We start from the raw sequence: 26,329 nt of genomic DNA, 5'->3' as shown, positions 1-26,329 counted from the left end.
AGCTGGTGGGAAGGAGGTGTTGGTCCAGAAGCAGCTGGATAAGGGCAGCGTGGCAAAGCTGCCTGTTCCTCCCAGCTGCCTGCTCCCATCAGGGCTGGTTACTCCCTGCCCTCATCCCTGCGGCAAATCATCCCATAATTTGCACCCCGAGATGCCGTGCATCCCTTTCCCACCTTCTCCAGGCTGTTTCCTTCTGCTGCTGTGGGACTGCCGCTCCGCACGTGCTGTGTGAGCCCTAAGCAGGATCCGGCCATCTCCAAGGGGCTGCAAGGAGGATGCTCTGGTGGTGGTTTCCCCAGACCAAGCTCATCCCCAAGCTTGCACCAAAGCTTTCAAACCCCTTCCGACTTGCACCAGGTGAAGGCAAAACCAAATAAACCTGCAAAGGATTGGGTTCAACTGATTTACACCAGTAAGGAGCTGCCCCTTTGATTCGCCCTAGGAGGAAGCCGAGATGTTTGCATCCCGGGGCGGGGACACAGCAGCATCTTGGTCCCTGGGCTGCCCCCTAAATCTCAGCACGGGGAAGGTGGAGAGAGCAGCTAAAACCCAGCTTCAACCAGCAGCGAGCTGGGGAAAAAGGGGGCTGGGTCGAGCTGCCTCCTCTCCCGAAAAGATCTGCCTAATCAAAGGGAGAACGGAGCACGGGGTTGGTTGTTTTTAATTTTCTAAACCCCAGGGTGGCCCCCAGCCAAGGCCTCCTGGCGATGGAGGGGATAAAGTTCCCTGAGCCTCCGCTCGCTTGCCGGTGCTCTGAACTTTGCCTTTAAGCTTGCATGGCTGCATCCACGCCAGGATCCCACCAACAGATGCTTTAGACCCAGCTTAGCAAGGCTACGTTTCTCCCAAGACCCCCGTCAAGCCGAGCCTCTGGGTGCCTTGAAGGAAGGTCGCTGGTTGGAAGAAGGTAACTGGTTTTTTTTTGTCTCCTTTCCCTCCTCCTCTGTTTTCTTTTTTTTTTGTCATCACTTCTTGCAAACTTAGCAGGACGGGGGAAGCTGGGCTGAAAGAACCTGCGGAGCTGATGGCTCCAGGTTGTAAACGCGAGATTCAATCTGTCCCTGGTTGCTTACGCCGGGACAAATCCTGCCTTGGAGGTGCAAGGGTCCCCAAAAATCCCAGCTCTGCTCTTAAGCAGAGATTTCACCCCCTTCTTCAGGGAAGCCTTTTCCCCGGAGATGCTCACCGCCCCGCTCTGCACTGGAAGAGCTGAGATTGTGGGGTGCTGTGCCCTGAACCCCCCCAGCATTTCTTTTCGTGCCGATGTATGACTTTGTCAGCAGGTTTTGGTGCCTGCAAACTTTTCCCCTTCGCTGCCTTGTGGAGGGGGGTTGTGTGCAGCAGGTGCCGCTGCCTTAACTTCGAAATGAAGGAAGAGGGGGGGGTCAAGAGCCTAAAAATAACCTTAAATAGCCTCCTTGGCTTAAATGTTTAAGCTGCCTTTGCTTTTAAAATGCAAAAGGGGCTTCTCCTTTGCCTTGCTGATGTGTTTATGATCTCTGTGATGGATTTATTATCTGCAGGCTCCAGCTTTGCAGAGGAAAGGCTTTGTGAAGAGCTGGCGAGGCTCCTGGGCTCTCTTCTGGGTGGTGGAGGACGGGGTGAAGAAGAGATTTATGGGAGAACGGGGACTGATTCGGATGAGAACTGGTTTCTCTATGCCTGAGATGGGAGGAGGGATGGCTGGATGTGATGAAAAACTTCCTCCACACTTTTCCTTGCCCCGGGCAGGGGCTTTCCCAAGGGGATTGGAAGAGCCGTGGGCTGGGGCACAGTGAGTTCATCAGCCACCAGGCTTCCCGCATCAGCTCACCAGTGCAATAAGTTCGGTGGCCTCAGTCCACTGGAGTTGAGCCTGTCCTGGGGAAAGAGTGAGCAGTGACTTCCCAGCGGTCCCAGCCTCTGGCTGGATGGTCCAGGGCAGGGGGGGTGGGCTCCCTGATGCTTGTGTTTGGGGAACTTGGGAATAGCATGAAGTCTTCATGCTGGAAAAAGCTCTGCTTGTCCAGAAAGATGATCAAAGTCTTCAAAAAGCTGTGGGTAAGGACATCTTTGCTGCTTGAAGGGCTCCAAAGTCACCAGTGGAGGGAAGGGATGGGGCCGACGGTCCTTTTGCCCTTTCCAGCTGAGCAGAAGTGGCTGAAATCAAACTTTCTCATCTCATTTTTGGGGACTTCGAGGGCTGAAGTCAGCTGGCTCAGCTTGTGCTAACGTGAGACTGGGCTTCGCCTCTCCAAGCATCAACCGAAGCCACTCAATCCAGTTCGGGGAATGAGCATCTCATGAGCTGGATCACCAGCTCCTCTCTTTGCTGACGTCCTCCAAAACCATCCCTGTGTCACCTGGTTCACAGGGACCAGCACAGCAGCCACCAGCGCCGCTCCTGAATGCCAATTGAATTAGAGGAGATGTCGCTTAAACAACTCTTCCCCCCCTTATCCCAGCCCAAGAGCTCCCTGAACAGTTGTGAAACGAGATCTTTATCATTTTTATTAAAAGCTGTACACAAGGCATCACCATTAGGCTGGATGGGAGGAGGGAAGGGGGATGGATAATTCCCTTATGGTTCCCCTCTTCTTCCCCCCAGTTTAATTCAGAGTGGTGGGATGCAAAAGCTCCCCAGAGAGTGATGGATAGTGGGAAATGAGGAATATGAAGGAGCTTTATTGAAGCCATCAATCTCGGGCGAGGCTGCTGCGATCAAAGGCCTAGACTGTTTCGGCAGAGGTTATGCGGAGGAGCAAAGAGATCAGGTTTCGGAGAAACACAGGGCATCAAGAAAGAGTGTGCGGAGCCAGCGAGCTCCTGTCTCAGCCTGGCCACAGGAGCCAGCACCTGCAGAGCAGGGTGGAGAGCGGTGGCCTTGCCCTGGCTGGGGATGCTGATCCTGCTGAGGTTTTGGCACACCTGCCTTTCCCTCTCTAAGTCAGTATGCTTTGCAGGAATAGGGGGGCTAACTCTTCTCTGTGCTGTGGTGAGGCTGAAGACCCTCATTACAAGCTTCTTCCCATCTCCAGTGAGGTCTCTCCTCCAGCACAGCACCAGCCCTCTTGGCCAGGTTGATAGGGGACCCATTGGGGTCCAGCCTTGGATGTGCCTATGTCACACCATCATTTATTCAGCCTTGTGCTGCCTTGCCTTGCCTGAGAGTGTCCAGCAGATAGGCTGGAGGCTCTGAAGCACCTCCTGCTTTCTCCAGACGCTTGTTTTTCGTGGATGATGACCAAGATGTTGCCACCCTGCTTGGTGGGCCATGAGAGAGGACCTCCCCCTGAAGCAGGAGAACATTCACCTCGTGATGAGCAGCAAGCTGGGCTGGAGGATTTGAACATCCCCTGGTGCTGGGACAGTGTCAACTGACCTTGGTCCCATAGGCATTGAGAGACAGGCAGCAAAGCCTCAGAGTCTGCGTGTGTGATACTCTGATCAAGGATGTGCCAGAAGAGGACACAAGGATATGCTGGGAGGTGGAGCTGACATGCCACCCAGAGAGCTTGTCAGCTTCCTATTGTGATGTTCCTGCCCAGCACAGATTCAGGCTGCAACTTGCCCAGTGGGGCTCCCTCGTGCGCCTCTGGCTGAGGTTTTCTCTTCTTTCCTTCCTGCTTTTCTGAGGCCACCGTGTCCTCAGGCAGCCGAAAACCAGAGCATGAGCAAGGTGGCATCTGCTGGCTTGTGTGGAGGTGGGTGGCATGGGGCAATGCTGCTGGGCTGGCACGTAGGTAGATCTTGCTTTCTGCTGGTTGCGCTTCTTTGAGTAATGTCACAGGGAGGTGAGAGGGGCACAGGCAATCTCATGGTGGCTTTTGGAGCTGATTCTTCATCCAAACGCTTCATGATGGCAGAAACATTCTCACCAGCAGGATGCTGCCCCATGCCAGGGCTGGCAGGGCTCGCTTTACCTGCCTAAACACCAACCCCAACTTCCCAGCTCTTCCAGCCTTTGGTGACCCCACGGGAGTGGAAATGGATCTGTAGATGTGCGTGTGCACTGCCATGAACTTTACAGGCTCCTTCTACCTTTTTACGGAGTGCTACATTCCTGGGAGGTGAGGTCAGAGCCACTTCTCTGTGCAGGCGAAACCAAGGGATGGCTGGAGAGTCGATGGGACACGCGTTGTGTGGATTGAGGACATGGTCTGGGGTCTGTCTGAGTGGGCTGCTCGCTTGGGGCTGGTGGGGTCTGTCCTCCTTCTGCTGATGGGGAGTGCAATAGTGTCAGCACTTTGATGTGGGCCAAATGCTGGGGTGGGATGATCTTCTTCCTAGCTGAGTTTTGGTCCTCTGGGAAGGACTCAGGTCTCATCTAAAGAAAGTCATCGGAGGGAACCAAAATCTGGCTGGGGTTGTGACATCCAGTGGAACATCAGGCCATGGGGCAGCATGGCCATGGTGGCAAGCGCCACTTGTCTGTCCAGAGAAAGGGCTGCCAGCAGGATCACAGACCTCATTTAGGGAATCTCTTTGAAGCCGGCATGCTATATCCATCGTGATGGTGGACACCAGCTGTACAAACAGCAGCCCTAAGCATAGTTGCCAACTCAGTCATCTATTTCCAAACTGTCACCTTGGAGCCACTGAGCAGCCGGGAGGGGTTTGGTGATGCCCCTGAGCTGTGGGATGAGGTGTCCCCAGGACCTGGGCTGGTTCCTGAGGCTTGGAGGCTTCCTGGTATTTGGTGATGTCTTTGGGCAGTGCCTTTCTTATAGCGATGGTAGAAGCACATTGCAGCTTGTGCAATGGAGCTCCGGGACAGCAGCGGAGGGTGTGGAGCTGTCTGGGCCAAAGTCATCAAAAGATAATGAGGAGAAGGAGAAAGGACAGTTTGTTGAGTCTGGCATCGTGACAAATCCTTCTTTTTATTGCTACAAAAGGAGAGGGGCTGAGGTTTTCTCCTGGGACTGGGGGAAGCTGTGTGGGGCGTCTGGTGGCACAGAGGGACTCTGGGGGGACATAGGTCACGGGCTCCCCAGCTGCAGTGAGGTCTCATCCCTGCTTTGCCAACCACCCTGTGCTGCCGAGCCTAAAACTTGACCCTTGTGCTGATTTTCGAGTCATTGGCGTAAAAACTGTTAAACAACCCAAACAAAGGCTTTGAGTCTGTCAGCATCCCGCAGTGGGCAGGGAGCGGCCGGAGGATGACTAGGTGTGCCCTGAGCACTCGTGTTGTGCAGGGTGGGGGGGTGTTCATCCCTTCTCCCTCCTCCCGAGTCCAGATAAAAGCTGGATCCTTGGAGGCACCGCTGGATTTTGAAATCTCCCAGTCACCCCCAGCTGTGGGATTGACCTGAGAAGATAAAGCCTCTTCCTCATCTGCATCCATCTCTGCATTTCCAAGAATCCAGGAGGGCTCACCTTGGGAAAGCCTGGTTGCTTGCTGCCTTCTCGCCATCTCTCTGGAGCCCACGGAGGGAGGAAGGAGATGGCCATGGCAGCCAACAGCTCTGGTGGGATGCACAATGCGCCGCTGGACAACAGCTTTTTCGTTGATGATGATCTCGCTTCTGACTGGTACATCTATGAAACCATGGAGCCGGCTGCGCCACAGGATGAGTAAGTGTCCAGAGCTGCTGACGTGTCCCCCTGCCCCTGCTGGGGTCACCCTGGGCAGCTGCCAGCCTCCTGCCCAGCTGCTCTACCCTTTTTCTGTACAGCAATCTCCCCTGAGGTGATTAAAACTGCTCGGTTTCTCCCCTAAAAAATGCTTCATTTCTTTAGGGTGCCGCTGGCAAGAGCCGCGGTAAATCCTGCAGTGGGCACCTCTGCTACACGCACTCTTTTGCTTAGGCTCTCCCAAAATACAAAGTCAAGTTCATGACCATAAACTGCTGCCCTAACCTTTATGAAGTCCCCGATCCTTTGTAAAATAGCACCGAGCATCCCTGGGCATGCACGGAGGTCTGGTTGCGTGCTTTCTTTTTTCCAAATTGGTCTGTAAGTGGATTTGTAAAGCCCAGTCCCACTCCATCAATAAAGATCAGATCTTTATCAGAATGGACTCCCCGGAGCAGTGCTGCATGCGCTGTGTGTGCTCTGGGAACAGGACCTCACAGCAGGGATCCAGCACTTCACGCCCTTCTAGCTGAATGCCACTCCCAAGGGCAAGAGAAGTGCTATACGGAGGGGAAACTGAGGCACAGTGTGGCATGGCAGTTTATCCAAGTTGTCCCACAAGGCTTGAAGCCGGGCATCCCAAGGCCCACCTATCAACATCTATTGTCCCTCTGTTGACTTAGTTCCCTGTGGGTGGGTTTTACACCACTTAGTTGGCTGATACCTAATCTTGAGGGTAAGCAGGAGGAGATCCCAGTGGTGGACCAACCAAAGGGTTCCTCCTCATCCTTAATCTTCTGCATTGTGGAACAGCCTTTGAAATCTCCTTGCCCTGCTTTGGTTTGCCCAGGCAAACCCCCACCTGCATGACCCAAACCTCTGCTAGAAACCTTTGAAGTGTTTCCTGGGTGTCCTCCTTTGTGATCCGTGGTGGGATGGAGGGATGGAGGTAGCACCGTGCTGGGACGATTGCCCATTTGATGACTCCTGGATGCTCTGGCTTTAGATGCTGAAGCCCTGGTGATACCAAAAAGGGTTTTGGTCTCCCTGTGCTCTCAGCCATGTGGGCGGTTGCCCTGGATTTCCAGAGCTGGACGTTTTGGGGCAACAGGAATTTTCTGGTCTATCCAAAGCCAGCTGTTAGGAGATAAAAAATAAGGCAAACCCCAGAACTTTGCTGATGGTCTTGTTTTGGTCTTGTTCTGGCAGGGTGGTGACACCCTTGGATGTGTGACACCCAAGAAATCACTATCAGACCCTTCCCAGCAGCGTTTCTCCCGGGAGCTCCACAGCTCCCATCTCTGCCCACCCCACTGCGCTGTGGGGTCCGGGAGGGTATGAGGGCTGTGATGACTTCCCCCACTGCAGGTTCTGGGGCTCAGGGATTTCAGCTCCCTGGCACAGGGATTTGCCGCCCAGGGTTGGATGCAAGTGGCTGGGTACGATTGCTCCTGGCCTTGGCGAGAGGAGGAGGGCTGCGGCAAAGCAGAGATTAAGGGATGCAATGGAGGCCAGAGAGTGAATAAATAATGTGAAGCCTGGCACGCCTGCCGGGCTGGCTTTGGCTGGCTGGGGGATGTGACTCTGAGATCCCATCCTGCACACACCTACCCCGGGCAGCCATCGCCTCCGCTGTCCCCCCAGGTCTGGGACTGATTCCTCCTCCATGGGAGAGACATTGAAACACCCTATAAGGGGTCTTCAACCTCTCAGCTGGCATTTAATAAGTGCAGTGCCTTAGGCAGCAAGGGGAACAGCTGCTTTGCGGGCTGCACCCCTCAAAAAGGCAGAGCCAGGACAGATACAGGCTTAAAAGAGGTAAAGGGGGGGTCACCCTTCATTGCTGATCCCCTGCTCAGCCTTGGCACGTCTGTACGTGCAGGGAGGTCTCCCAGCCCCTGTGCGGATCAGCTCGGGGCCGCTCCCGGGTGTTATCTCTCCCTCTTGAACATAAAGTTGTCTCGTGAGGGTGACTTCATCCGTGGTTATTGATTGTTGTGTAGCTCTGCTCTTTGGAGGTTTGTCTCTTCACAACATCAGACTGGAATCTCCTCTGCCACCGTTTACATAGGCATTATCCCATCTTTTCTTTACCTTTTGTGGATTGTATACAACCACATATGCTGTTTTTCCGCTCTTCCCAGCATGTTTCCCAGCGTAATCCTAGACTGCGACCCCACCATTTCTCCCAGACTGTATCACATCTGCATGGCACCCACCTCTGTAAGTACCTGCCAAGTGCTGTGGGGTGGGATATCTGCCCCAATACTGTATTTGCTGTTCTACAGCTCAGGTCATGCCCATCCACACCCAAATAGTGGGTCTGGGCTTTTAAGTTTGAGCTGGAATGCTCTAACAAGGGATTTGCACATCTTGCATGAGACGTTGTTTCATGCCTGTAGTCAATGGAAGGCTTTAATTTTGCCAACCATGCCCTGGGCTGTGTCTAGAGAGTGACCAGCAGGGTGAGGGAAGATCTTCTGCCCTTTTGCTCTGCTCTGAAGAGACATCGCCTGAAACCCTGTGTTCAGTTCTGGAGTCCTCAGCACAGGAAGGACATGGATCTGTTGCAGCAAGTCCAGAGGAGGCCACAAAGATGATCTGAGGGCTGGAGCACCTCCCATACAAAAACAGGCTGAGAGAGTTTGGGTTGTTCAGCCTGGAGAAGAGAAGGCTCCAGGGAGACCTTAGAGCAACTTCCAGCACTGAAAGGGGATCCAGGAAAGCTGGGGAGGGACTTTGTACATGCGCATGGAGTGATAGGATGAGGAGAATAGCTCTAAACTGGACAGGGGAAGATTTAGATTAGACGTTAGAAAGAAATTTTTCACTATGAGGGTGGGGAGGCCCTGGCCCAGGTTGCCCAGGGAAGTTGTGGCTGCCCCATCCCTGGAGGTGTTCAAGGCCAGGCTGGATGGGGCTTTGAGCACCCTGATCCAGTGGGAGGTGTCCCTGCCCATGGCAGGGGGTTGGAACTGGATGGGCTTTCAGGTCCCTTCCTGCCCAAACCATTCTGTGATTCTTTGATTTATTTTTATTTTTCCAGCATGGTCCCTCTGAGATGTTTAAATTCTGTAATCCACCAGAGGTGGTTGAAAGGCACCTGTCCCTGCTTCAGCCATGGCTGGATTTAGATCTTGGGTGGAGATGGTGTCTCTGTGGAGACCCTCATCACATAGCAGCATGTCTGAGCCTCCCCCCGACCTGTCCCCCACCATGTATTTATTGCTCCCTCGGTTGCGTTTCTGGCAGCTGGCTGTGCTCGTGGGCTTGTCCTTGCTGGTGAAACGCAGGCGTCTCTACCAAAGCTGCTGGAACGGTGTCCCAGGACTGCTCAGGTACCCTGGCCCTGCACCCCGGTCTTCAGGTTCATTCTCAGACTGCAGCCAAGTGGGTGGAGGGATGCTGAGGTGCAGCATGGGATAAACCAGCTCTGGGCCAGAGGATAGCGGAGACAGAGCGATCTGGTGTCAGGCTCATTCCTTCCTTTGTCTGCAGTCCAGCCAACTTTCTGGAGGAGGAAGGGAACCGAGGGCTGGTGGCTGCAGTGTTTGGCATATTGTTCTCCTCCCTGTGTGTGCTGGTCTTGGACAAGGACCCTCTGCCGCTCATCACTCACTCCTCCCAGAGCTCTCGGGGTAAGTTGAGCACCATCCTGGTTTGCGGGCGCCACACACCTCCCCACACAGGAGGTGCGTATCTTCTGTGGCACCCTGAGCAGCCTGTTCACCCTGGTCCATACCGAGTGCCAGCTTCTCTTGCCTGCTTTGCTTTCCCTCCTCTCTTCCCATCGTCCCATCTAGAGTATTGGAAGATCCTGGCTTTGCTCTACTACCCTGCCTTCTACTACCCCCTGATCGCCTGTGCCACCGTCCGGCACAGGGTCAGCTACCTCCTGGGCTGCCTGCTCTCCTGGTGCCACTGCGTGATCCACATCTGGCAGAAGGTGGATTGTCCCCAGTCACCGAAGGTATGTGTCCCACAGCCTGAGGAAGGAGTGAGGAGGCTGGTGTGACCGGGGCTGAAGGGGGCTTTCTCACCACCTCCTTGTAAGTGACATCAATGTGCCACCAGCTCAGGACTAGATCCCAGGCTGGGGTTGTCTCATGTGTGACAGCTCTGCTTCTCTGCAGATATACAGGTACTACTCCACGCTCTCTTACATCCCCATCATCCTCTGCCTTGTGCTCTTAAGCCTTTGGTATCCAGCCCTGTTCATCAGGAGCTTCACCAGGCAGGAAGAGACCTTGGATAAAGAGGTAATGAAGTTCCATGGGGCGACTTGTGGGGTGGTAGCATGGGAGAAGCCCTTAATGAACCGGGGTGTTTTTGGAGCTCTCATGCCCTCAGCCCACACGGCTGCCTGGGGGGCTGGCAGAACTGGGGTGTTGCCAGGGCACGTGTTCCCAACTTTACTCTGGCACTGGAGCTGCCTCCACTCCATCCCTCTGATGGCACAGGTCGCGGCTCTGTTTATCTTGCTGGATTTAGAGAGGGAGTGAAAAATCCATCTTTGGAGTAAACTCCTTAGTACAAGAGGCTTAAGGCATCAATGCATCCCATTCAGGCAGGGACTGGGGTCACCTTGTTTTCCCGGCAGGCTGGATAATCCCCAGCCCTTTTGGAAATGACGGGCTTTGTTGGGAAGAGAGGAGGGAAAACCTACTTCAAAAAAAAAAAGCTGTCGGCCCAAGCGTGGACTGAAGTGACCCTGAGGCTCTCGGAGGGAGCTGCCTGGTGCCAATGAGGGGCTTCTGCTGTCCTACCAGCGTGCCTGGTTTCAGGCTGCTTTGTTGATGGGAACACGACAGATTTATCAGCGCCCTTGGGGTGGCAGAAGGTTTGCTGGCAGTATTGCTCCAATTCTTTCATTATCCAGCCAAAGGCTGGGAGCCCATCACCCGCGTCCTGTATGGGAGGGTGCTGAGGGGCACCGCGCTAGCGAGGGGTGAGTGGCCATGGGCAGCAGAGCAAGGAGACCGCTGCGGGGTAGGATGCAGATGCTCTGCTGAGAGTCCCCCAAAAGACAAGAGTCACCTCTCCCTGCCCGACTGCCTGAGGCCGTCGCTGTGCTCAAAGCAGGCAACTTATTGCTGCTTTCCTTAAGGTTACAGGAAGAGGTTATTACAAGAAGTACCTAAAGGCTGTCCTGTCCAAACGCTCTCAGAAGGGGAGGTAAGGAAGGTACCTTCCCATAGCTCTGTCTGACCAGCAAGCGTCTGTGCCTGGTGTTTGCAATGGGGACAGAGAGGCTCCCTGCTCCCAAAGAACATGCTTTTCGCCCTCTCCTTCCTCCTCCAGCTCCACAAAGATAGAAGAGAGCCTACTCTCAAGGGTCCAGACCTATTTGCGCTCCTACGTCTACACTCCCGAGGAAGGTAGGCTGCGGGCGGGCGCGGGCTGTGCTCGTGGCTGCGGCAGCAGCTCAGCAAACAGGCTGCCTCCCCTTTCCCCGGGGAGAAGAGCAAATGCCTTTCTTGGCTCCTTCCCCAAAGCATCTGTGCCGTGGCAGCTGCCGCGTGCCGCACGTGCGACACCTCGGCTTCGCACAAACTGTTGCGGTTTGGGATGGGGAGGTGGACTGCCCCCTCCACGGCGGGGACAGCGCGTTTCAGGCATGGGTTGTGCTAATATTGCAACCTGATGCTCAATAAAGCTACGCTAAGGGAATAAAATCTACAAGAAGCGGGTAAAATCCCTAACATCCCAAGAATGGGGAACTACTCCACGCTCTCTCTGCCCATGGAAGCAGCAAGGGCTGTCCTGGGATGCGCACCCCAAGGGATGTGACTCCCCCGGCATCAGGTACCCAGCTGCTGGGATTTGCTGCTGCGGGTGCGCAAGGTTGCATGGGCTTGCGGGAAACGAGGACCAAAAGGAAGGAAACCCATCCAGCCCCAAGTACAGAGAAACCGCACCCAGCTATATATCCTTGAAGGATTTCCCTGGGGAAATCCCAATTAATACTTGACCACCCTGTTCCAGTGCACTCCCCTGGGCATTTGCTTTGGCTCTACTGGGTTGGGTAGACCTGCAGCCTGCTCCACTTCTCTCCCGTGATCCCACATCCCAGCTCCTCTCTGATCCACCCCTCCAATTCTGCCTTACAGGTTTCCGGATCCCGCTGAAGCTCGTCCTGTCCATAACCATGGCTGTGGTTGCTGTCTACCAGGTGATGCTGATAGTTAAACGCCAAGCAGAATCCCTTCCCTGCCTTCTTGAGCGTCTCCTCTCAAGGCAGAGGACCCCAAAAGTCATTGCCACACCACGATTTTGGGTACAGGGGTGGCATGAGCGTGCCTCGAGGTATTACCATCCCTTGGCTGAGCTGCAGTAACCAGCCATGTGCTTTCTGGGCTCAGCCAGCTTTAAGTCTAAGCCAAGGTGATGGCCCAGCAGTGGGGATACCATGACTTGGGGTTCACGTGGCACTGCTCCCTTACAGGTTGCCCTGCTGCTCCTGGTAGCCGTCATCCCCACCATCCAGATTGTGCGGGCAGGAATGACGAAGGATGTTGTGGTATTGTTGGTCCAGTTTGGCTTGGTGCCCTCAGAGAATCCGTCTGTCCCGGGTGACATGGAGAAGGAGCTCAACACCGTCAAATTCTACCTGTGGTCCCTGGAAGGTGGGATCCCAGCCAGGTCCTGCATCTATAGCTGATTTTTGGAGGATTTCAGAATTTATCAGAGATTTCTAGCCTGGAGGGTGGTCGAGGAAACTGGCTCTTCATAGGGCAACTTCCAGGGGGACTTAAAAACCAGCTGCCAAAGCTGCAGCCATGCAGACATGAAAGGTGGATGCGTGAGCCTGGTGCTGTGCCAGGCACCTCTGAGCAGCTGCCATGTGCCACGACGGTGAGACAGGGAGAGCCGGCAGCACCGCGCTGCAGATGCTGCCCTGCGGCTGTGGGCTTTGATATGTGCTGGAATCGAGCAGATGGCCCCTGCCCCCCCCCCCCCCCATGCCCTGGATAATTGAAAGCCCTGGATAGGGGGCACGGGGAAGGCGGGGGTGACCTCCTCTCTCCACAGCACTACCCTGGGGTACCACCAGCCAGGATGTTTTCTTTCTGTGGCTTGTCTAGAGTCACCAAGCCCCTCGCATCCCCTGTTTTCCTGACATCTCCACCTCTCCTTCCCCCCACACCTCACTGCAACCCCTTTTCTGGGAGCATTTTCCCAGCTTCTCCATCACACTGCCTGCTTATCACAGCTTGCTCAATGATTTTTCCAGTGCTGAGCAAGCCTCGCTGCTTGTATTTCCTCTGGCTGCTTGTCATTCCCCATCCCTTTCACTTTCTCACTAGCTTAAGCCTATCTGTGAGATGGAGAAGGGTCTCCCTGCATCGGAAAGGGGCAGGAGGGAAACTGAGGCACAAGGCCCCCTTAAGAGCACATCCATGCAGCCCCATAACTCATCCCCCTCTCAACGCTCCTGAGATAACAATAAAACTTTGTGCTGGGGCTGATCACAGCCCTGACCCATCTGTCTCCCCCTGCTCCTCTGCAGTCTGCTACATCTGCTCGCTGGTGCTCTGCTGCCTGCTGACCTGCGCCATGCTGCTGAGGACGCTGGTGATGCACAGGTACGGGATGGAACCCGTTCCCCCAGCCTTGACCCTGTCCCCAAGCTGGGATGCAAGCTGGTTTCTCTCCCCAGGAACAACCTGAAGGCGCTCTACCAAGGGGCCGTCCTGGATGTTTTCTACAAAGCCCATATCCTCCGCCCATCCCGACAAGCCATCGTCTGCTGGATGAGCTTTGCCAGCTTCCAAACAGCTTTTGCCTGTCTAGGTAAAGGGTGCTGAGGGGCAGAATGGGGTGAACGGGTGGTGGACCCCCACTTTGCACAGTCTACCTGGGGTTTAAGCAACTCTTTGTCCTTACTGGCCGCATTTTGCAAAGGGGCGGCTGCGAGGCTTTTGTTCCTCTTTCCCCAAACGCAATCTGTCCTTCTTGCGGGAAGGACCATGCTGAACACCAAATGGTTAGAAAGAAATAGAGGGGGATGGGGAGATGATGACTCGTTTTGGCTCAAGCCCAAATATTTTGATTTGAGAAGCTGTTGCAGCATCTCGTGCAAAGGACTGTCTGTCTCCTCCAGTCCTGGTCTTCACATCCTGGGTGCTCCTCATGGTGCATCTTCCCCAGCACAGGCTGGGTCTCCCTAGCTGGGAGGACTGGCTGTCGCACAGATGGGTGGAGGACATCAGAGGGGGTAGAAATTCTCACCCCAGCATGGTGTGGAGACATTTTAAGGCCTCTCTGTTCCACGAGAGGTGACTCTGGGCAACGTCTGCGGTGATGCATATGCAACACCCAACCATATTAGCTGCTGCACGAGAGAGCCAGGCTGAGGGCAGTGGGGTGGTGTGGGGACAGGGTCACCAACAGGTCTGTTAGTGACCAACCATCAGGAAAGGGAACCTATTCTGCTGGCACAGGAAGGACATGGATCTGTTGGAATGAGCCTAGAGGCCACGAAGATGATCTGAGGGCTGGAGAACCTCCCATCGGAGGACAGGCTGAGAGAGTTGGGGTTGTTGAGCCTGGAGAAGAGAAGGCTCTAGGGAGACTTTGTTTTGGCCATCCAGTCCTTGAGGCATCCCCAGCAGATCCAGCTGCATCCTCTCGTGATGCCGTGAATCTAGCTCCTGCTTAAAAATCTTGCTTTTCAAGTCATTAAAGCAAAGCGTTGGAGATGAAGCACAAGCTCAAGCACAAGGAACCACAGCTGCTGCTGATCTTGGTGTGATTTATGATTAGAAATCAGAGCTCAGGCTGATTTTTATGATGAGGCATCATAGTTGCATCTTCAAGTGATGACTCTTCTCAGTAGGGATAATGTGGGGAGTGAAAAGAAAAGCTGAACGTGTAATTAAATCCCGTGTGGAGCATTGCGTTCAGAGTGGGGGAGGCAGGTAAGGATGTCACAGGCTTTTTAAGGGATTAAAATGAAAGACACGCTCAGCAATGAGCACAGGTTTTGGGGCATGAGAGCGAGGACAGGCATCGCTTGTCCATTCTCCTTCACCAGGGCTTCTCTCCACATGTTTCCTTCCCAGGTCTTCTCATCCAGCAAGTGATTTTCTTCATCTGCTCAGTGGCATTTGCCTTCCTCCTTGTCATCCCGCTCCAGACCGGCACAAACTCGTACCTCTTCAAAATCATTCAGAACATGTGGTGAGTGCTTGCAGCCCTTGGAGAGGGATGGAAGACCCAAATGGATGCCATGGCCATGGTGTGTTTTGGAGTACTTTGTCAAGGGGTGGGTCTATCTTGGGCTCTTTTAACTTTGCTGGAGGTTTCTGCTGCCTGGGATGGTGTCTCCTGTTTGGGACCCTCCTGGTGTCCAACCTACCTCTTCCCTCTCTCCCTCCCACCCAGGCCTTTCTGGTTGACCTTGGTTGTCGCTGTCATTGTGCAACATTTAGCAGCTCACTACCAATTCCTGGAGCAGCATCCCCTGCGGAAGGAGCTCACCAACAGGTATCAGGACGTGGAGGGCGCTTGAGGCAGAGCTGACCCTCCTGAGGTTCAAGACCCTGGGACTGTGTTGGGTTTACACGTGCCCCTGCTGTCTTGGTGCCTTCTGTGACATGAGCTATGGGGGAGAAGCCTGTGGTTTTGAGAGGTTTGAGTGGCTTCATGCTCCCAGAGAGGTTTCTTTAGATGCTTTAGAGGGCCGTGGTCCATTTAGAGCTTTGATTTTGGTGGGGTAAAGCTGACAAGGTCTGTGCCCTGCTCCATAAACCCATTTGCAAGACTTGGAGGATGTCCAGATCCTTCAGGATTGGCGGAACTGGTTCAGACACTGCCAGAGGATATGGTCCTTCACTCATACATGGTCTCGTGTTGCTGCCTAAGCTGTCTCCTTATGTTGAAGACTGGGGTGAAAGATGGATCTAGATGATCTGTCCAGCCAAGGCATTTCCACCACCTCCACCACTTGCCCAGCGTTGCAAGGAGGCTGCTGTAGGCTCTTCTGGCCTCCACAGAAGCTGGAGTCCTTCATCCCAAACCACCATACTCATGTTTTGTCTGGTTTCTAAGACTTCAAGCAGAAATGGAGACCCTCTGAGTGCTGAAGGCCAAGCTTTGAAGTCCTGATGATGTACCAGGTGCTCTCCTCTCCAAGAACCCTGAAGGGTGTTTGCTTCTCTCCATGGGATGGAGACACCTCAAAGAGGGACTGTGTCTGCTGAGGAGGGAGGGAAGGGTGAGAGGCTTATTTTGGCAGGAGGTTCTCTGGCAGAAAAGGGCCATGCTTCCTGTCCTGTGGTGTTGGTGTTCCTTACTCCTCCTCCTCCTCCACCCGCAGGCGAGCTCTCTACATAGTCACCTACTTGCTCTTCCCCATCAACGTCCTAGTGGGTGTCCTGGCTGGGGTGTGGAGGATGGTCATTTCTGGCCTTTATAATGCCATCCACTTCTGCCAGCTGGATATCAGCCTGCTGAACCGTGGTGTGGAGACCTTCGATCCAGGTAGGATACAGGACTGGGTCCTGCTGAAGCACCTCCTTGAGCATGGGGTCCCTCCTCTCACCATCAAGCTTCTGGCCAGGAGATCACCGGGAGCTGCTGGGAGTGAGGGTGGCTTCAGGTCTTCATGCTCTGTGGGCTGAAACAGATGGGTGGAACGACTGGAGCAAGTGTCTCCTTCTGACACCTACTTGGTCCTGCTTTTCCGTCCATCCCCAGGGGCAGATGATGCCCTAGCTGGGGATCTGTGGGCTTCACCACTGGCCAGCGCAGTCCATGAGCAATAGACCCTCCTCTTTCCTGTGCTAAAGGCAGGAGGGAGGGGAGCTCAGCCTTCCCTCTGCTTTTCCTGCTGGAATTTCAGGAGTGAAACTCATCCCTGGCTCTGGAGGCAGAGCTGCTCTGGCAGGGCAGAGATGGAGCCTGGCAAATAACGGTTCCCTTTGCTCCAGGGCAGGAGGGATGGGGGAGCCATGAAGTCTGGCCCTACCACAGCATTTATGTGGGCTGTGTTCCCCCAGGCTACCACGCTTACTGCCACTATCTGAAAATTGAGGTCAGCCAGTCGCACCCAGTGATGAAAGCCTTCTGCTTGCTGCTCCTCCAGCTAGCCAAGCCAGAGGGGCCGACGGGGCTCCAGCCCAGCCATGTGGAAGAAGGTGAGACGTTCCTACTGTCAGGTGGAGGGGGATGCATGGCCATCACTGTGGAGTGGCTTTGGGGTCTCCTCTGTAGGTTTCTGCTCCTCTAGAGATGCTGTTGGTGCTTTGGCGTAAAGGGACCACTCGAGGGTTGTGGTTCTGCTGCTTCCTCTGCTTTTGTGCCACCTCCTCTGGTGCATGACTGTCTCCATCCCAAGAGCTGCTCCCATTCCTCTGCCCATGCAAGGGCAGGTTGAGCCTCGTCTGCTTTCACCCCAGGGTGTAGATGGCATCCAGGCAGCTCCGGCGATGGGGAGCTGGGGATGAAATGGTTCCCTCTTCCCACCTCTTTTCAGGCATCCAGCTGATGCAGTCCAAGAAGACACCGCCAAGCAGAACGAGGTTCAAGCAGAGCCGAGCCCGGTGGTGGCTGGCCTACACCCTCCTCAACAACCCCTCACTGACTGCTTGCCGGAAAACCGCCCTCTCCGACCCCACGGCCAACGGCACCCAGCTCAGCCCCCCCAAGCCCTGACCTCCACAAAGCCTCCCACCTCTCTCTGCCTCCTACACACACTCCTATCCCATCCCCGTCTCCCACTGACACTCTTCCTGCTCTGGCGGGAATTTTGGGCACCTCTTGTTCCTCTCCAGCCCCTGGTCCCTCTCCAGTGGTGATGGGGGTTGATTTTTAGTTCTAGGTCCATGCTGGGCCACTACCAAGGTCCAAAGGTGAAGACACAGCCAAGGCAAATGGATCACTTCCAAGCCTGGCTTCAATAGAGAGGCGTTGATGAGCCAAGCTAAAGCCCTCAGGCATCTCAGAAATACCTTCTTAAGAGTCACTGCTGCAATGAGCCCACCAGTTCTCAACGGTTGCCTTTCCCACGTGTGGCCAGGCAAACGAGTACCCAGCACCAGGGCAGTAAGCAAAGAGGGAGAAGGGGGTGGGGAGTGGGGTGTAGGGTGTAGGGATCCTCAGCCAGACTGAGTATGAGGAACTACCTGCATGTCGGCATGATCTGCCTGCAGAGAAGGTCCCCACTGCCGATCCCATCCTAGCTTCTCCCTTTCAGGTCTGATCCTGGCTCTCCTCAGGCATTGCACCCAACCCTAGGACTTTTCTTTCCACAATTTTGTGAAGGCTGAAATCCCCATCTACTCTGAGCCGTGAGGCTGCAGAGCCATTTGTTTTCCTGTAACTGCTGTCCCCTTGGTGCCTCTTGCTGCCACCCTGTTTTGTGTAAAGCCAGTGGTTCCCCAGGGCCAGTGAGCTGAGCTCGAATCCATAGAAAGCAGTTTCACACCTCACTTGGACATGCCAAGCCGGGGAAGGTTAATAAACCACATACCTCATTCCTACACTTAGGGTGTGCTTGGTCTCTTGGCTGTTCCCAAATAAGCCAGACCTGACAGGAAGGACATGAGGACCATTGTAGCTGTGTCTCTGGGTGATGGTTGGGAGTGACCTTGCTCAGCAGAGGCTTTGACTTTACGTGATAGGACCAAAGCTGTGATCTCCCTCCCCACCTATGTGAAGTTTTAATGGAAAGCTGATCAGATTGGTTTCCCGTCAAAATGTTTGGCCCCCAAAGCACAGTTCCCATGATGGATGGGCACTGAAACAGGACATTTTGTGGCTAAAGCACCAAAGATAAATCTATAAGGTGTGTTGGATCACTTCTTCCCATGATGCATTCCTTGAAAATCCTGTCTTCGGTGACTGGAAGGATGACTGGCATCATCCCACCATTGCAGACAGCAAGCACGGCTTCTGGGCCATCTCCCCTGGTTTGAGCCATCCTTGGAAGTGAGTGGACCTGCTGTTTGCAGGTTTCAAGGACCTTATCCTCTTTTGCTGGAGTGCTTCTATCTCTGTCGGTGTCATTGAGGGGTGAGTGAGGTTGAGCCGCGTGCACTGGGGTTTGCCTGGATTGTCCTGGCATCTCCCCACAGCATTGAAGCTCCCTGGGTGGGAGCCATTCCTTTCCCAGGAGCCTGCCCTTTCCATCCCAGTTAAGAGAAGTGGGGTTCCTGCCTTGCAGGCGCTGCCCAAACAGCCACCCAGCACGCTTGGATGCTCAAAGCCCTGTCACATCTGCTGCCCTGACCAGCACTGGTTTAATCGTATTTGATTACTGTCTGGCGCATAGTACAATGTCACCAAACTGGGTGACGGTGGTGGCACCGGTGGCAGATCTGGGTCATTTTTCTTTTTAAAACATCGGGAGCTCGAGGTGCGGTCCCTGCTGCTATTTCCCAGCTCTGGGCTTTGCGTGCTTGTGTTGGCGTGTCTGAGCGCAGGAGAAATGCAGTGCTGATGGGTTCCGGGTGGATAGGGTGAAGGGACGCCCTGAGGCAAAGGCTGCACTCTTCTCTGCAGCCCATTCCAACCCATCTGCAGCCGCCCAGACACTGGGGCTTTGACGGAAGCCTTGGGAACCCCTGAAATCTTTCACAGCTCTGGGCCATGGGTGGAGATGGATTTCAGCATCTGTTGACACAGTCCTGCCTAAGGCTTCCTGGAGATGTCTTGGCAGGTGTCAGGCTCTGGGACTGAGGCGAGAGATGGCAGCCCTGGGAGGAAGACAGGAGGTGGCTTCGTTGATTTTCTTGTTTTCTTTTCCTTCTTTGACACAAGTATGGTGCCCCGGGGCTGAACTGAGCTGCTCTTCTTCGTGGTGGCTTCTCATCTCCTCTCTAAACCCCCAACATTGTTACGGCCATGGAATAGCTCTGCCCACCCACAGTCCTCTCCACCCAACCTTCAACTGGTGGTTAGGTGGCTCAGAGAGCTGATCCAGCTGAAAACAACCTTTAACAAAAAATTGCCCACACGGGGAATGGAAAATCAGTTCTGGGTCATGCTGTGGCTTTGCAAACGTAAAGAACAGGAGGAGGAGCTAATGGGGATTTTGGTATCCAGGACTCGCGTGGACTGGTGGTTGTGGTGGGTCAGGATGGTGATGCCAAGTGTGGTATCACCTGCTGCATCCGACCCAGGAGTTGTGTGGCAGGGTGCCCTTTAATTTAGGAATGACAGGTCCTTAATATTGTAAATAACTTGCCATAAATGCTCTGAGCAAACTTGGCAATAAAGAGCAATTTGCCTTTCTGGTGATAAAACTGTCACGAACCAGAAAACCTGGTGGGGAGCAGCAGCCTTGCAAGGTGGACAGAGACTTTCAGGCATGGTCTGTGGTGACTGTGACCTTATTTTGTATGCTCATCCCAAGCTCCAAATCCTGTTTCCCAGCTGAGATTGCAGGAATAAGCTCCTACACCCCACTATGTCCAGGCAGACGGCCATAGGAGGACCTTGGCTGGGATAAAATTGAAGTTAAAAGTTGTATCCTACAAAATGAAACCAAAACTCTCATTGGGGCTGCGATGTTTTTCATCCTTTCTGCGTGTAATGGGAAAAATATGTGCCTCCTTGTTAGCATCAAAGGCCATTCGTGTGAGGAGTTGCTGGCTGTTTCTTCCTTGGGACCCCCACAGAGACCTCGGCGCCGTACTTGGATGGTGTTGACGTACAGCAGCTCCTCAGCTGCCCTTGTCCTTACCCTGTGAGCTGGCTGGACATCAAATTGTAGGGCTGGAGGCTCCAGAACAGCTGCTTTTCAGCTGGTTTTGGCGTTGCTGCCTTCCCCTTCCCACTGCAGGCAGCGATGGGGGGAGTTTGGGGTACCCTATGAGCACATCCTCCCTCCGTGTCATCGTGGGGGGATGCTACAGCATGGGGAGCTGGAAGAGAAAGGGAGTTGGTGATGAGCTGTGGTACCCCAGGTGATGCTGGGTATGGGGGATTTAGGGGTGCACAGAGGCAATACGCACCAGCTTGTTTAAAAAAGAAGGTATTTATTGCTGTCTGTATGGCTTTGGTTATAAGGCGAGGGTGGCTGCAGGGTTCCATCCAGCTCCCACAGGCGAGGACTGGCAGAAGGCGCAAGAGCTGGACCGCCCATGCCCCAGGGTGAGGGAGATGGAGATGCTCATGCCCCTGCCATGAGACATGAGGTTCCTCGGCACCCTGGGGCAGCTGGGTATGGTATATAGGTACCGCATGGGAATGCTAAAGCACTTAAGGAGTGTGTTTATGGCTTATAGGTCAGCTCAGCTTCTCTTTCTGTTGCCTGGGTTTTCCCAGTCTTTCTTCCTCTCACTCCATCGAACACCTCCCACTTGGTTTCCCATCAGAGAGGAGCACTGGGAAATTATTTTGCTCTCTTTGAGCTCAATCCCTCTCTGCCAGGGTCAGAGCCAGAGCAGGGCAGCTCGGTGGGTCCAGCCCAGACGAGCATTTTGGACCACAGGATTCAGTGGTGAAAGGGGAGGGGCAGGGAGGCGCAAATCAGCTGCATCACATCTGGGAGAGGTATTGAGGGCGGCAGGGCTTGATTTTAGAATCATAGGCTCGTTAAGGTTGGAAAAGACCTCTAAGTCCAACCATCAACACAATACCACCATGCTAACTAAACCATGTCCCCAAGTGCCACATCTACATGTACTTTGAACCCTCTCAAGTTTGGAGACTCCACTACTTCCCTGGGCAGCCTCTGCCAGGGCTTCACCACTCTTTCAGTAAACACATTTTTTCTGATATCCAATCTAAACCTCCCCTGGTGCAACTTGAGGCCACTTTCTAATGATGGAATGAAAATTCCATCTTGCAACAAGCAGGGATGAACCCTGTGGAAAACCTCCTGCTCCACACAAACCGCCTGATCCAAGCCTGTGGCCCCATCCATTGTATCCTACTATATCCATCCTGTAAAACTCAGTCATATCTCTGTCCCCCAGAGCCACGTGCCCTGAGACCTTAGGCCCCCATGCCCAGGCTATTCCCCCCATCTCAAACTGGTTTTTCTGCTCCTGGTACTTCACCTGAGGTTGGTGATAGGAAGGATGTGCCTGGCCAAGGACCAGGGCACTGGTCACAGCAGGGACATCATCTTTGGGGCTGCTGGACTGATGGAATCCTCTTAGCAAGAGATCCCCTCCCTGGTCACAGCTCGCTGCTGCGGATGGAGGAGGACTGATGGTGGTGGGCTCTGGGGATGGGTGATGATCACCCTGTTGAGGGTGGACTGTAATCCTGCAGCTGCTCTTTGGTCTCAGGAGGGAAATAAGTCAAGAGGCAGCAGATTTGGACACTCGGAAAGCAGCAGCATAATGAGGATCTGCTCTACATCACCCACGCTTTTTTGAAGCTCTCAGCTGATGGAGCCCAGCCCTGACCCCCATCTAAGGAGGGGTTGAACTACCAGCCCCCTTTGACTCCTGACTGCCCACAGCTCCCAGAAGCTCAGCAAAGGCATGGCACTACGTGAAGATAAATGCTACAGAAAGAGGGAGAACCTCTGAGGCACCATTTCCTCCTCCCTTTAACAACAGAGCACAATGCCCAAAGCCAGTAGGAGGGTCCCCAGGTGGACCTGGGGCACCACTCCTCCAGCCCTGCTCTTTGACTCCTTTGGCATGTGGTAAACAATAACCAGCTTTTCTCCAACACCAGAGGGATCCATTTCATCCCCCTTGTAGCAGCTCCGGCCCCCAAGGTGGCTGGCTAGGGGGTCATCTCGGAGTAGGTCTTCAGCTGGATTCTCTGACCCAGCCAAGGCCACATTGACTGAGACATCCCGTGTGCCCACATCATTAACAGCGAGACAGGTGTAGATGCCTTCATCCTCCTTGCTGAATTTTGGGATGGCCATGGTGCCGTTCTTGAAGACCAAGAAGCGCTCTTGGCTCTGCTTGATGTTTCCATCCCGTGCCACGTTGGGCCCGCTGATCTCAACGCGGCGGCTGGAGGTCTGAATCTTCCACCTGATCTCTGGTGGAGGGTTGCCCGCCACGCTGCAGTGCAGGGTCAGGGTGAGGCCATCATACATGACGGTGTTGTCCAGGTTGGAGAGGTAGGTGAGCTGCACAGAGGGGGCAACACAGTGGTGGTCAGGGATGTCTGTCACTGCCCTGCCCTTCAGCTTGCTGGGAGCCACACAGAGGGTAGATCCCCCCTTGGTGATGGAGACGGAGGTGTTCTCAGTCCACTTCTTCAGCCAGAAGACCTTGCAGGAGCAGTTGAAGGGGTTGTTGAAGATCTGCAGCTGTGACAGGGAGGGCAGGTTGTTAAAGGTGCCCTCGGCCAAGGTGGTCAACTCGTTGTCGTTGAGCCAGAGGGAGCGCAGGTCCTTCAAGGAGCGGAAAGCATCCCTAGGCAGCCCAGCCAGGCGGTTGTTGTTCATCTTCAGGATCTGCAGACCGCTGAGGTTACGCAGGTCCTGCCAGGGGAAATCTGCAATCTTGTTGTGGCTCAAGTCCAAATTCTTCAGGTGCACCAACAAGGCGAAAGTCCCTGGTTCTACCACCCCGATCTGGTTGTAGCCCAACCACAGCGACTGCACTTCAGGAACTTCGGCAAAGGAGCCCTGCCCCAACCAGCTGATCCTGTTGGCTGACAAGGTGAGGATGGTCACATTGGAGGATAATCCCTTGGGTACCTCCTGGAGATCCTTGTAGGCACACTCGGCCAACAGCCGCCCATTCTTCTTGATGGAGCAGGAGCATGTGCTGGGACAGGCCAGGCAGGGCCCCAGGAGTACAGCCAGCCCCAGGCAGCAGAGCAGGGGCCTCATCCTTCCTCCTGGGAACAGAGTTGGAGGTAATGAATAGGATGGGTCTAGCCAAGATCAGGATCTGCTTTTTCTTGTCGATTACTAAGAGGAAGCAGCAGAAGAGCAAAGCATCCCTGTGATTATCCCAATACTTCAGCTAGAAAAGCTGTTTGAAATATTCCCTAATCTAAAGAAGGCATTTCCTTGCCAAGGAGCAGGGAACTTCCCCCTCAACCCTTTCCTTCCCTCACTAGAAAATGCCTGGTGTTGACCTTTGATGAAATACCACCCACCAGGATGCTGTTTCCCCAGGTTTGGGGTTGAAAACTGGGAGCTTAGGGTTCCAAGCTCACCCTGCTGAGGCTGGAATTAAGAGAAACGGAGCAACCACAGCTCTTTCACAACGAGCCTTCCCTCAAATCATCAAGTTGTTGGTATTTTCAGCATGCTTGCAGACCTCAAACCCACCCCTCATCTCCATATTTTTCCACGTCATGGAAAAAAACCAGCTTCTCAAGTACTTTTTCTCAGCAAGAGAGTGTGGGGTCCCTGGCTCCTGGAAGCCTTGAGAGTGAAATATTTCTGAGCTAACTCCTTATTCCCCTTCTTCTTGCCTTGTGGAAGGAACTGTGCACGCTCGGTTCCTGGTGCCTGGAAACTGTGTCCCACCAGGGAAGAGGTTAACTGTGGCTCTGCGAGGAGCTGGCAGCGAGACCCCTTTGTCTGCCTTGTAGGCAAGTTTTGCTGCTCCTTCCAGTCCCCAACCCTGTCATTTAGAGCAAGAGGGGGGAGACAGTTTGTTGGCAATGATGGAGCTCAATAAGCTCTGCACCAGGACTTGAGGGGGGAGGAAACGGGACACAAAGGGTCCTGTCCTGCAGGGATGGACCATGCTAAGGCTGGGGTTCAAGGAAGGGGGAAGGAGCCCTGAGGGCTGTGGGGGTGATGCACTTAAATCCCCTGGATGGTGTTTTTGGGGTGCCCCCATCCCTCCCTGCCCGGCTCGCAGGGGCAGATCCACATCACCCCGAGCCGGGGCGGGGGGAGACGGTCTGAGCTGCACCCCCAGGGCATCACCGGGACGAGGCAGCCCCGCTGGAGCGATGGGGTTATTCCCGAGCCTCTGGAGCTCCCCGAGCACCCCTCCAGCCCGACTCCCTCCCCTCCCACCCCTCCCTCCGCCTCCAGCATCCCCGGAGGGGGGCAGTTACCTCTCCCGCAGCCGGGGCGAGCCGAGGCAGCCCGGGGGCGGCGGCAGCAGGGCCGGCACGTTGCATACCAGAGCCGTGAATAACCCTCCAGCCTTTCCTCCCTCCGTCCCTCCCCGGCGCGGCCATCCCGGTCCCCCCCAGCCCCGGCGCCCCCCGACCCCGCTGCCCCCCGGCCCCTCCTGCCCCTTCACCGGCGGCTGCAGGAGACGGAGCCCCGGCGCCTTCGCTCCTCTGCAGCGGGGAAAAAGGCAGTGCCGGTTCCCTCGGCCCTCCTCGGGCTTCTCCTCCCCTCCCCGTCCCCCGGGCCTTTTTGTTTTCCATGGCACCGACCCACTCCCGCTGTTGGAAAACGGCTGCGAGGGCCTTTCCTCCCTCCCCCCGGAGCTGCTGCTGGAGCCCAGCCGCGCCCGGCCCCCCTCTCTGCTCCCGGAGCTGGGGGAGCATCCAAACCTCTGTCCCACGGGGCATCCCAGCCCCACTCAGCTCCCCCTCTGCTCCAGGAGTTGGAGAAACATCCAAAACTCTGCCCCCCGGGGGACCCCAGCCCCACATGCCCCCCCCTTCCTTCTGCTCCCAGAGCTGGGAGAGCATCCAAACCTCTGCCCCCGGCAGATCTCCAGCCCCACTTGGTCCCCCTTTGCTCTTGGAGCTGGAGGAGCATCCAAATCCCTGCCCCATAGAGGACTCCAGCCCCCCACGGATCCCCCTCTGCTCCCAGAGCTGGAGGAGCTTCCAAATCCCTGCCCCATAGGGGACCCCAGCCCCCCACATGGTCCTCCCTCTGCTCCCAAAGCTGGGAGAGCATCCAAACCTCTGCCCCACAGGGCATCCCAGCCCCACATGGATCCCTTTCCGCTTCCAGAGCTGGAGGAGTATCCAAATCCCTGCGCCACGGGGGATCCTAGCCCTACCCAGATTCCCTTCTGCTCCCACAGCTGGGGGATCATCCACACCTCTGCCCCCCAGAGAATCCCAGCTTGGAATCTTGGGGTCCATTGTGTCCTCCACCTTGTAGGGGACATCTGGGGGACAAGGTGGGGGGCGAGTGGCTTCTGGAGGAGACGGGAGGCTGCTGGCTGGCGAGTTGCTTCTGAGAGAGGGTGAAAGGTTTGGGGATCCTGGGAGTGGCAGAATGCTCCCGCCACAGGGTTGTGTGGGGCTGGAGCAGGGTGAGGAGGAGGTGGGTGGGTGTCCAGAGGATGGTGTAGGTGGGAGGAGAAAAGAAGATAAGCTGTTAAGGTACAGAGAAACCACCATTTCCTCTGACCTGCACTAAACTCCTAATTAAAAGCTTTTAAAGGTAGATCATGGGGTCATTCACCCTGCAGCCACCGTCCTCCACTCAGGCAGAGGATGCTGAGCAATCCTTTCTCCCTGCCTTCCCATACTCACCCACTGCCCAAACTGGGGTATCTCTGGTAGGAAACCCCTCTGCTGTGGGGTTGGCACTGGAGAAATGCAGTGCAAATCACCCCCAGCGTGGAGGCACTGAACCATCAGCAGAGGTGTGTGGGCGTCCACTTTAGAGCAAGCCAGACCCCCCTTAGAAAAGGCCCTGAGCAAGATGAAGATGGAACAGGGGGAGTATTAGAGCCCACCAGGAGAGCTTCCACTCCATCTATCCCAGCCACAGCTCTTGTCTTCCCCATTGTGCTGACGCAGCCGTCACCGAGGCCAAACTGTGAACAGGATTGGGGTTAAAAATAGTGCGGTGCAAGGGAGAAGGGGATTATTCTGGATCTAGAGCAGTTCATCGGGCGGCCTCGCAGCGTGGCTGCTGTGGGACATGCAGGCTGAGCGAGGCAGCTGGGAGCAGGGATTTTCT

General features: G+C 55.0%; 2 protein-coding genes across 6 annotated transcripts; one reads left to right on the top strand and one right to left on the bottom strand.

The window, feature by feature from the left end:
* The first annotated feature begins 525 nt into the window (after positions 1 to 525).
* Positions 526 to 19,293, top strand: STRA6 (signaling receptor and transporter of retinol STRA6). Of its 2 annotated transcripts, none has more exons than XM_054078265.1 (18): positions 526 to 907; positions 5,339 to 5,553; positions 7,698 to 7,776; positions 8,806 to 8,891; positions 9,052 to 9,191; positions 9,357 to 9,523; positions 9,687 to 9,812; positions 10,661 to 10,728; positions 10,855 to 10,931; positions 11,664 to 11,725; positions 11,999 to 12,179; positions 13,064 to 13,139; positions 13,214 to 13,347; positions 14,619 to 14,736; positions 14,941 to 15,042; positions 15,875 to 16,038; positions 16,557 to 16,694; positions 17,033 to 19,293. In XM_054078265.1, exons 2-18 carry the CDS (start codon positions 5,423 to 5,425, stop codon positions 17,209 to 17,211), a joined length of 2,028 nt encoding a protein of 675 aa, XP_053934240.1. In that variant the 5' UTR covers positions 526 to 907; positions 5,339 to 5,422; the 3' UTR covers positions 17,212 to 19,293. The 2 variants fall into 2 exon arrangements, with proteins under 2 accessions (XP_053934240.1, XP_053934239.1); XM_054078264.1 differs by having other exon boundaries at positions 5,217 to 5,553.
* A 1,230-nt stretch (positions 19,294 to 20,523) lies between these two features.
* On the bottom strand, positions 20,524 to 25,389 carry LOC128853409 (immunoglobulin superfamily containing leucine-rich repeat protein-like). Of its 4 annotated transcripts, none has more exons than XM_054078246.1 (2): positions 25,316 to 25,389; positions 20,524 to 23,322 (listed from the first exon to the last, which is right to left on the bottom strand). In XM_054078246.1, the coding sequence occupies exons 1-2, from the start codon at positions 25,344 to 25,346 to the stop codon at positions 22,064 to 22,066; spliced, it is 1,290 nt and encodes a 429-aa protein (XP_053934221.1). In that variant the 5' UTR covers positions 25,347 to 25,389; the 3' UTR covers positions 20,524 to 22,063. The 4 variants fall into 4 exon arrangements, with proteins under 4 accessions (XP_053934221.1, XP_053934223.1, XP_053934219.1 ...); XM_054078248.1 differs by lacking the exon at positions 25,316 to 25,389 and adding an exon at positions 24,835 to 24,870; XM_054078244.1 differs by lacking the exon at positions 25,316 to 25,389 and adding an exon at positions 24,696 to 24,828.
* Between the last annotated feature and the right edge of the window lie 940 nt (positions 25,390 to 26,329).

Source organism: Cuculus canorus, chromosome 12 (genome assembly GCF_017976375.1).
Source record: "Cuculus canorus isolate bCucCan1 chromosome 12, bCucCan1.pri, whole genome shotgun sequence".
Lineage (NCBI taxonomy): Eukaryota > Metazoa > Chordata > Aves > Cuculiformes > Cuculidae > Cuculus > Cuculus canorus.
Note: the sequence above shows the minus strand (reverse complement) of the source record. Positions and strands in the feature narration are given on the sequence as shown.